This window comes from Nestor notabilis, unplaced genomic scaffold (assembly GCF_000696875.1).
Source record: "Nestor notabilis isolate BGI_N333 unplaced genomic scaffold, ASM69687v1 scaffold9516, whole genome shotgun sequence".
In the NCBI taxonomy this organism is placed as follows: Eukaryota; Metazoa; Chordata; class Aves; order Psittaciformes; family Psittacidae; genus Nestor; species Nestor notabilis.
In genome coordinates, this window is record NW_009933330.1 from 1 (window position 1) to 10676 (window position 10676).

The 10676-nt window shown below is 42.3% G+C and overlaps 1 protein-coding gene across 2 annotated transcripts in view; it reads left to right on the forward strand.

The window, feature by feature from the left end:
• Nucleotides 1-2022: 2022 nt before the first annotated feature.
• The window catches only part of PLIN2 (perilipin 2), a 12789-nt gene continuing 4135 nt past the window's right edge, over nucleotides 2023-10676 (forward strand). The window contains exons 1-7 of one of the 2 annotated variants that reach the window (XM_010016832.1): nucleotides 2023-2064; nucleotides 2148-2343; nucleotides 3055-3137; nucleotides 3668-3953; nucleotides 4386-4570; nucleotides 5298-5432; nucleotides 6126-6416. In XM_010016832.1, the coding sequence (XP_010015134.1) occupies nucleotides 2035-2064; nucleotides 2148-2343; nucleotides 3055-3137; nucleotides 3668-3953; nucleotides 4386-4570; nucleotides 5298-5432; nucleotides 6126-6416 (1206 nt within the window). In that variant the 5' untranslated portion in view covers nucleotides 2023-2034. Of the gene's footprint in view, nucleotides 2065-2147; nucleotides 2344-3054; nucleotides 3138-3667; nucleotides 3954-4385; nucleotides 4571-5297; nucleotides 5433-6125; nucleotides 6872-10676 lie in introns of those variants that run through there. The other variant, XM_010016833.1, reaches the window with a different exon arrangement.

A 10676-nucleotide genomic window follows, 5' to 3' on the forward strand; every position in this document is an offset into this window, starting at 1 on the left:
GCCCCCCTGCCTCTGTCTTTGCCCCTGCCCAGGCGCCGGAGTATTTCGGCGAGCTGCTTCGGGCACCTTTGTGGGCCCCCGGCAGAGGCACTGGACTGTCCCGTCCGTACCCCAAGAGATCTGTGGTGGCTCCTGGAAACTGGGGCGCCTTCCTGCCCTGGGCACCACGCTGAGCCACGGAAAGCTCCTGAGCCCTTGCTCATGGCTCATCCTGCTGCTCTCTGGTTTTTAACTTCGTTCCATAGCGGGGAGAGGGGATATAGAAATCAAATCTATGACTCGGTTTATTCGCTTTCCTGTTCGGGACCTTTTGCTGTCTCTGAAATACACTTTAGTACTGTGGGCTTTGTTTCAGTCATCTCGCTCACCTGCTCCCGTGAAGTGGGTCAGGCTTTTGCCAGAGCTGAAACTATTCGGGATCTCCGAAATAGCACAAGATCCTAGCTGCCTTCCCTGCCTAAGAGCAGGAGTGACTTCACAGGCTAACGCAGTCACTATTTTAGTGACTAAAAAATTCAAACCCATGCTGTGTGTGGCTGGATCTTTCAGGACATGTTACAAATAAGTTTTCCTTACAGTAAGAGCCCCTTTTCCTTCAGAGGCCAGATTCTGTGCCACTAACCTCTTCTGCTGTTCTACAGCATATTTTGCAGTTCAAAGTGAAATGCAGTTGTACTATAGGTAACCTTATTTGTATTGCTATGTGAGAAACATGTTTCTGGGGGTATTTCAATACTTGATAGACAAAAAGAAAACTTCTGTAACTGCTGTAACTCTTGCCTGTTACCTGCTTGTATGATCTATGTACAGTGGTTAATCTCATTACAGGCATTACCTTATAGCATGTGCATGTTAATATGTGCAGACATACCTGCAAAATGTTAACAGTGTGCCTTTGTCCTTGTTTCCCATCCTGCTGTTGGCTCTTTGACAAACCTAGCAGAAAGTCTTGAAAAACACAGTTGTTTTGATGACTGGATTTTAGCTTGCCTTTCTGTTGCCTTCAATTCCACAGGTTCTTCTGGAACTTAAGTGTTGTATAAAAGCAACACAAAAAATGCTTCTTAGAGATTTAGTTCAGCCTCTGTGTGTGCATAGGCTGACAGAGCACTTCTGTGTGTTCTCCTTATGTGGTACTGCAATATCCCTCTCCTTTTATAGGCTTCATATGGGGGGACCTGCTAGCATTTTCTCCATGGGAATACATGGTGGAAAATAATTGAGTACCATAGGCTTGTTGAATGACTAGTGTATTCAGCCTGTTTCAGTGTGGGATGGGTAATAATTAAGACTAAATTAACATGAAGGAGAGTAACATTCTGCAGGGGGCAAGTCCTGTGCTCCATGTTACAGGAAGCTGACTTTGAACAAGCTGAGCAGGGGGAGCTCAGCATCAGGCATAGCACTAGAGATAATGAACTCCTTTAGTTTAGTGGGGTGACTTGTGAGAATTGAGCTGAGGGTACTGAAATGAATACTTGCCTTCAATCTTCCACTTGTTTTCAAGATCAGTATGGCAATGGTGACTCAAATGTCAACCTTTACTCACTTATGATAACAGAAGATCTAATCTGGTTAAAGATACTGATAGTGGATTCTTCATCTGACTTAGGCATCTTAAATTAGATTTTTAGTGACTTGTTAAGGCTAGCCTTTCTTTGTTCTGGCTCAACAGGTAAGCCCAAGTGTGTCTATTTCTTCTAGAACAATAAATTAATCCGCCAACTGGTAACTCTTGGGTAAATCTGCAATGAACTGCTGTACCTCAAAGCCTGTGTCTTGCATGTGCCCTAGTTGTGTTGCCTGAACTGAACAAAGTAATTAATAAACAAAGTTTGGGATTTTTAAGTTGCTACAATGAAATGTAATTCCTGTACGTAAGGATGTGAACATCCTAGTCCCCTTGATCAAGGGGCTTGATTAGAAAAGGGTTTTTGGTTTCAAAGTCTGGTGACTACATGAAGTGGATATTAGGATGCTGTAACTTGGATATGGTTCTTTCACAGACTTGCGCAGGATTCAAGACCTGAGAAAATGGCATTGGCAGCAATTGATCCACAGCAGGTATGTCTGAGTTAGCATCATAGTTTTTTATGTCTAGTTCAAAACAACAGGCATCAACTAACCTCTCCCTCTCTTTTAAACAGAACATTGTATCGAGGGTTGTCAGTCTTCCCTTGGTGAGCTCCACCTATGATATGGTGTCCACAGCTTATATCACTACAAAGGATAACCATCCTTATCTGAAGTCAGTATGTGAGATAGCGGAGAAAGGAGTGAAGACAATTACTTCAGTAGCCGTGACAAGTGCTATGCCTATCATCCAGAAACTGGAACCACAAAGTAAGGCAAAGATGGAGCTGTTAAGTTTAATTCAACCAATAGCTTTATATATCCAGGTGTGCTTAGAGTTTAGCATGGCCATGCTGGTCTGGAGTGCTATTTCAGGTAGCTGACTGAACTTGTTGCCTGTCTTGTTGAGCAACAAATTGCAGATGGGTATGATGTAACAACACCCCCCACCCCACGGGGAAAGAAAAAAAACCCTCAAACCAAAAATCCATAGCCAGAGCAGAATCCAGCCTTCATAATGCTGAACTGGCTGACTCATCTTGATATCTGAGAGGGTTACATAGTTTCTTGCTCAACACCTTGCTTGCCCTTCACTTGGTTTCAAATGCTACTTTTGTACTTTCTCTCACTGAGGACAAGTCAGGTTAAATTTGGCAACTGTGTCATAAGGATCTTGTAACCATGAGGCTGGTTTCATGAAGTGGCAGAAGGCCAGGTTCTTCAGCTTGTTCTTACAGTTGTTTGTATCAAATGGATTTTCTCCACCTGCAAGTGAGTTTTTTTACTGGCATTGTAAACCTGCCTTGTTCTTGGGCCTTGTCTCAAATCTCACTGAAAAGGGGAGGAAACTACTTTAAAAGCTTTGTTTCTGTTTCAAGAGGAATTTGCAGTTGAAGTTATGGAGTTACTTATACTAAGGAGAAAAAAACCCTAACAAAACAACAACAAAAAAATTAAACTTTATTTTTATTTCTTTTTTAGTTGTTGTTGCCAACAACTATGCATGTATAGGTCTAGACAAAATTGAGGAGAGACTGCCTATACTGAATCAACCCACTGACAAGGTAAGTTCTTTCCGTGTCCATATGCTGAGCAGAATTATCTATGCTTGCTCTTTTCTGTTATCACTAAAAATAGAGAGACAGATTTTATGCCTGGAGCACAGCTTAGAAGCAGTGATGAAGTGAAAGGTGTTTCTGTAGAATTGTTTGTTGCCTTTGGGAGGTCATTAAGGCTTTTTTTTTTTTTTTCTTTTAAAAGAACAACCACCTTGCTGACCATCTGACAGATCTGCCTGTCTGTAGGTGCTGTTCACTGGTGGGCATCTTCTCAAGAAATTTCAGTCCTTGTCTGTTTCCTGCTCTGTGTGAAGCAAATAGTACCCTGAATTACTGCAGTGAATTGCATTCACTTAGGTGTTTGGAGCTGAAGGCTGTGTGGCAGTCTTATTTCGTTTCATCTTGTACATGTTTTCAGGACAGAATTTCTCCTTAGATCACTGATACCTGTACAAGCTGTCACATAAACTTGTATTTTGTGGATTATGTAGCTCTGGCTAGAAATCTTTAGGGAATCAAACTGTTTCCTATGGCAGGTTGTTGCCAATGCCAAGGGTGTAGTTGTTGGAGCCAAAGAAGCTGTAACAACCACTGTGTCTGGTGCCAAGGAAACTGTTGCTCACACAATCACTGGAGTTATGGGCAAGACTAAAGAAGCAATGCAAGACAGTGTAGAAATGACCAAGTCAGTTGTCAACGGCAGCATTAACACTGTCCTGGGAAGTCGTGTGGTGCAAATGGTGAGCAGTGGAGTGGACAGTGCTCTCACTAAATCGGAGACCCTTGTAGACCAGTATCTCCCACTTACAGAAGCAGAACTAGGTAAGACCAGTTCAAGGTTTGGTTTTCTTGGGGTTTTTTTTGTTAGCGTTTTTTTTGTGGCTTTTTTTTTTTTTGGTGTGGGGTTTTTTGTTTGGTTTTTTTTTTGTGGGTGGCTTTGTTGGTTTTTTTTTTTTTTTTTTTTGAATGCTTGTATTGGGGAGAAGCAAGCAAATTTGCATTAATTACTTACAGTAGGGAACGGGGCATGTGCTTCCCAAACTGCCTTTTTGCTTGCTGGTCATAATAGCATATTATTCATAAGGAAGCAGGTTGGAAGTAAGGATTTCCATGTATGGTGGTCTATCAACCTTCCCTGGCACTAAAGGACTACTAACCACGTCCAGTATTTGGCTGTTACTAAACAAATAAAATGACCTTGGGCCTTTTAAGTTTTCTTCCATTAGTCAGTTTGCTTCCTTTTTACATATCTAGAGAAAGAAGCAGCAAAAGTTGAAGGTTTTGAAACTGGAGTTCAAAAGCCAAGCTACTACATTAGACTAGGATCCCTGTCTTCAAAGTTTCGCACACGTGCCTACCAACAAGCCTTAAACAAAGTTAGAGATGCTAAGCAGAAAAGCCAGGAGACCATTTCTCAGCTCCACCACACTGTTAATCTGGTAAGTTTAGCTTTCACTTGAGGTATAAAACCCAAATGTTGGCATAGCTTGAGTCCAGCAGAAAATGGCAAAAATAGGCATAGGAAAACTAGAATTGCTTTTGGACTAAATGCATTCTCTAAGTATAAAGCATTTCTTGTTCAGTGCTTTTTGCCATCATTCAGGAGAGGTCCTCAGTTGGGCTGAGCTGTAAACTAACTAGCTATTGCTTGTAAATTTAAGCACTGCAGAAATAGAAGTGACATGTTGAACATTATATTGCTGTTCTAGAGTGCTGGGTTTAACAGGCTTCTTTCAGTGAAGGAAGTGCTTTGCAATTTAGAAACACTTCAGTCCTTCAAGTTCTTGTTAATAAAATGTCAGATTCCTTATGCCTTGCTCTTCTTGCTGTGGGTGTCTCTGAGCATTCTTGGGTATTTCAGTAGTCTTACCCTAACAATGTACAGTACAAACTGTACATAAAGTTATGGCCTTCTATATACTTTCAAATCCTTGAATAGGATGCTGGTGGGGGAGAGGGAAATAGCTGATGCAGCACTACATGATGTCTCAAAACTGTTTCTAGTTTTCTCCTGTGAAGAGAGGGTACACACTGTTATATTCCCCAAACTTATCTATGATGAACTTTTGAAGTATTTAAAAAGGAGGTTATGAAGCTGGTAAGGTAAGGTGGCCCTATTGCAACTGCTTGGACTTTGCTTTACGTCCTTATTTGGGTGTTTTTCAGATCGAGTATGCCAGAAAGAACATGAATAGTGCCAATCGGAAACTTCTTGATGCTCAGGAAAAGCTTTATCAATCCTGGGTAGAATGGAAGAAAAATACAGGCCAAAATGATGGTGATGAACTGCAGAGTGCTGAGGTAAAGAGAAATAAACCAGAAATAAATGGATCACATACTGCTAAGGTAACAGCAAACTAACAGTCCCCAAAGTGCGCAGCATCTTAACAGCACAGAAGCTTATGTGCAAGTGTGGCATCTGAATGCTGAAGCTCAGGGCAGCTGACTAGTGACTACTATGAAAAGTAGAGGACACCCAAACTCTTAAATGACTCTATTTCCTGCCAACACTCTGGTGTTCATTCTCCTTCCAAGAGAATGCTCATCCTGTTCAGCATGTAAACCTGTGTTGGGATATGCATATCTAGATCAGCTAGGACTTGCTCACTTGATATGGCCAGACCAGAAATAAGTTTTTCGGCATAAAGCAGTCTTAGGTGCAGGCTCACTGAGTCTTACATGTAGCTTTAAATAGAGGCTCATTGGTTAGAATGTACTTGCCTGTTGTGACGTGTCATCCAGAGTTGAAACAAGAGCTTACTTGTCTGTCACTGGGTAGAAACTACCAGTGTTTCTGATCCACAAAGTACTTGAGCACTGAAGAAATATCAAGTACTTTAAAGTCTCCGACTTCTGATGCTTAAGACCTATTTTATTACCTGCTATAGCTTTATGTACATCCCCTTTATTTTGATTCTTTGTGTATCTTGAGCCGCATAAAGCTGCCACAGTCATAAAAAGATACTAATATGTTGTTATGCTTTTTGTTTCCAGCTTATTGAGTCAAGAACTTTAGCTATAGCACGGAGCCTCACTCAGCAGCTTCAGACCACCTGCCTCACGCTGGTCTCAAGCCTACAGGGGCTGCCACAGAATGTGCAGGATCAGGTTTACAGTGTTGGGTCAATGGCAGGTGATGTCTACCAGAGTTTTCTGTCAGCATCTTCCTTCCAAGAATTATCAGACAGCTTTCTTGCCACTAGCAAAGGACAGCTGAAGAAAATGAAGGAGTCTCTGGATGATGTGATGGATTATCTTGTAAACAACACCCCGCTCAACTGGCTGGTAGGTCCCTTTTACCCACAACTGCCTGGCATTCAGCATGCTGAGAGCAAAGGTGAAGGGGAGAAAATTTCCAGCCAGAAAGACAAACAGCCTGAACACACTAATGAATAAACTGCATAGCATGCATGTACTCTGCTGACTGACCAAACATGTGGCCTTAGCAAGTGTAGCTGTCAAAAAAGCCTTGGAGAAAAATCTATAATCATGGAGTTGGGGAAGTGATGCAGAGAAGGGGTACTCTCACAAATGGCTAAACTACATGGGACAATAATGTCCACTCTAAAAATTCAATCTGTCTCAAGTGCCTAAATGTTGACAGCTTACAGTTGTCAAGATGCCTTGTTTGTCAAATTAAGAAACCTTGCTGTGCTTTTTAATGGTATTAATACCATTGGTCTAAATGAAGCCTACCATAGCTAAAAGCATTTGCTTTTTTGCTTAATCTGTGACAGAATGATGTATAAGCCTTAAATACTATGAAATGCATTTAAAAGCCCTGCAATCTAGCTAGGTATGCTTAAATTCCATGTTTGTTGCAAATAACATATTTAACTGTTATAAATCTGACTCTCAAATTCTGCTGCTACACAATTCATGACAAAAGTTCTCTTGAGTGCAGAATTCTGAAGCTGAAAGTGGGGTTTCTGAATGAGTCAGCTGGAGTTACTTAAATGCTGTGGCAGTATTAAAATTAACTCTATAAACTTCACTGTTGTATAATACAGTAACCTGATCACAAGTCATAGAATATCTCAAGTTGGAAGGGAATCATAAGGATCATGGAGTATAACTCCCTGCTTCTTGCAGGACTACCAAAAACTAAACCATATGACTAAGAGCATCATCCAGATGCTCCTTGAATTCTGACAGGCTTGGTACCATGACCACTTCCCTGAGGAGCCTGTTCCAGCCACTGACCAAATCGTTATCAATACTTGTTGGTTTGTGGGGTTTTTTGGTTTGTTTTTTGTTTGTTTTTTTTTTTTTTTTTTAATGCAGTATGAAAGTGAGATTCATGCTGTTTGTAACCATGTGCCTGCTGTTGTGTGGATTGTTGTTTTGTTGTAGCTGTCGCGGGGTTTTTTTAATTAATTTTGTATGTTAGTAATAAATGCTTCAGTAGCCCAAGTCTGTCTCCATTTCAGTGATGTTTAAAACAAATGTAACTTGCTGTTCTGTGACCCCTTCAAACTGGGTCCAGCAGAAAGCAAGCTTGAAATGCAGATGAAGTAGACATGCATTAAAAATGTATTTGTGTGTGTGTACACCTAAATAGGTAAGATACTGCTGCAGCATTTCCCTTTTCCCTTTGAGTTCCTGTGCATCCTTCCATTCCAAATCTTAGCTTTACTGCTGCTTTTGTGGTTCTTGCTGTTGCCTACCTTTTAATGATGACCTAAGCTGTGAGCTGATGGATGTTCTGATATTGAAAAGAGAAGGATATGAGTAAAAAAACCCTTGGGTATTTTGTGTGCATGAAACTGACGGCTACCTGCTTTGGCTGTTGGCTCCTTATAAACAGTATATATGCCTCAGCTGCAAATGCCAGTTTTGACCTGGTTAACTTCATTTACCCTCTTTTGAACTTGAGTGGCTAACGTAACATTAACACTCAGCTACTTGGGTGGAGCTGTTCCTCAATAAATCCTGTGAACCCCTCCCCTGAAAGAGAATTACAGACACTAAGAAACAAGCTTTCTTGATTTAGGGCTGTCCAGGTAAGTTGTGTCTGTGTTCTTCAAGCATGCCCTGTGCAACTCTTGAGTTTCAATCATTTAGTGTAGCAATGCTGGCCACCATTTTCAAAACAGGTCATCAGCTAGAGTGAGGCAAAAATGGAGTTGAGAGGAAGCTTGTCACTTCGTGACATGTTGCTATGTGAAACAATACATCCACCTGGTACAGTGTAGGCACTAAAGCAAATTAGATGTAGTTTAGCCTTTTAATGTGAGAGGGCTTGCTTAGCTGTTAAAGCTAGCTAGAAGTATTAGGAAAACTGTTTTAAGCACAATGTTAAAAAACCCGAACAAACTGTAACCAGAGCGGATTAGATATAGATCCTGTAATTTCTGCCTTTAACTACTTGGGTTTTGTAAGGCAGCTGTTCAAAATGACATTAACATAAGATGGTGAGATACTCCTTTCCAGCTAAAGCCTGAGTTAATGCTTTTGGAATTCTTTGAGCAGTTAATTCTGTTTATGTATGAGTCCAGCAGAAGAATATAATTTATCTCTGTTTATAGTAGAATTTATAGAATGCATCCACTGTTGTAGAGGTGCTAAGGAACAGAATTGGACTACTCAGGCAGTTCAAAGAATTCAAATTCTTCTATGTGTTTTAAATTCTGATGGCTGTGGGCCTTAATTTTGAGGTGATCAAAGACTCAAAGTCTCTGGATTGAAATCATTAGGCTCTTCTCATAGGACAGCATCCACTGCTTAAAATGAATTGTAATTGTAGCTTGCATGGATATCTTCTTGCTGATAATTTAGTATAGCATATCCCTAGACTCCAGTTATAAGTTTACAGACAAAATGTCATGGTTTAAATCCAGCAGCAACTCAGCACCAGGCAGCTGCTCACTCACACCCCACCCCCTTCCCTGGGTGGGGTAGGAGAAAGAATTGGAAGAATGTAAACCCCACAAGTTGAGATAAGAACAATCCAGTAACTAAAATAAAGTACAATGTAATAATAATAGTAATAATAATAATTATACAGGGAATAATAAGGGGAGAGATTATAAAACTAAGAAGGGGAAAGGAGGGAAAAAAAAACCCCAACCAACCACACAAAAACCTCAGCAGTAATCACAGTGTGATTGCTCACCACTTACTGACTGATAGTCAGCCCGACCCCAGCAGCGACTGGTCTCTTCTGGGTGACTCCCCCCCCAGTTTCTATACTGGGCATGATGTGCTGTGATATGGAATACCCCTTTGGCCAGTTTGGGTCAGGTGTCCTGTCTCTGCTTCCTCCCGGCTTCTTGTGCCCCTCCTCACTGGCAGAGCATGAGAGGCTGAAATGCCCTTGATCAGATAAGCACTACTGAGCAACAACTAAAACATTGGTGTGTTATCAGCACTGTTCTCAGACTGAAGCCAAACCAAACAGCACTGCACCAGCTACTAGGAAGGAAATTAACCCTATCCCAGCTGAAACCAGGACACAAAATGTGATATTTTTATCTAGCACAGTTAAAGTGACATGGACAGTGGGATTGAGTGTGCCCTCAGCAAGTTTGCCAATGACACCAAGCTGTGTGTCTCAGTTGATAAGCTGGAGGGAAGGAATGCCATCCACAGGGACCTGGACATGCTTGTGAGGTGGGCCAGTGCCAGACTTACGAAGTTTAACTCAGCCAAGTGCAAGGTCCTACACCTGGGTTGAGGCAATCCTAGGCACAGCTACAGGTTGGGCAGAGAAGAGATTCAGAGCAGCCCTGTGGAGAAGGACTTGGGGGTCTTGGTTGATGAGAAACTGAACATGAGCCAGCTTCAGCGTGCACTTGCAGCCCAGATATCAACTGTATCCTGGGCTGCATCAAAAGAAGCGTGACCAGCAGGTTGGAGGTGGTGATCCTGCCCCTCTACTCTGCTCTCGTGAGACCTCACTTGGAGTATTGTGTACAGTTCTAGTGTCCTCAGTATCAGAAGGATATGGAACTGTTGGAGCAAGTCCAGAGGAGGGCCAAGAGGATTATAAGGGGTCTGGAGCACCTCCCGTATGAAGACAGGCTGAGAAAGTTGGGATTGTTCAGCCTGGAGAAGAGAAGACTGCGTGGAGACCTCATAGCAGCCTTCCAGTATCTGAAGGGGGCCTATAAGGCTGCTGGGGAGGACTCTTCATTAGGGACTGTAGTGGTAGGACAAGGGGTGATGGCTTTAAACTGAAACAGGGCAGGCAGTGCATGCTTGCAGCCTAGAAAGCCAACCGTATCCTGGGCTGTATCAAAAGACCAGCAGGTCAAAGGAGGTGATCCTGCCCCTCTACTCTGCTCTTCTGAGACCTCACCTGCAGTACCGTGTATAGTTCTGGTATCCTCAGCATAAAAAGGACATGGAGCTGTTGGAGCAAGCCCAGAGGAGGGCCACGAGGATGATAAGAGGACTGGAGCACCTCCCATATGAAGACAGGCTGAGAAAGTTGGGGCTGTTCAGCCTGGAGAAGAGAAGGCTGCGTAGAGACCTTATAGCAGCCTTCCAATATCTGAAGGGGGCCTACAAGGATGCTGGGGAGGGACTCTTCCTTAGGGACTC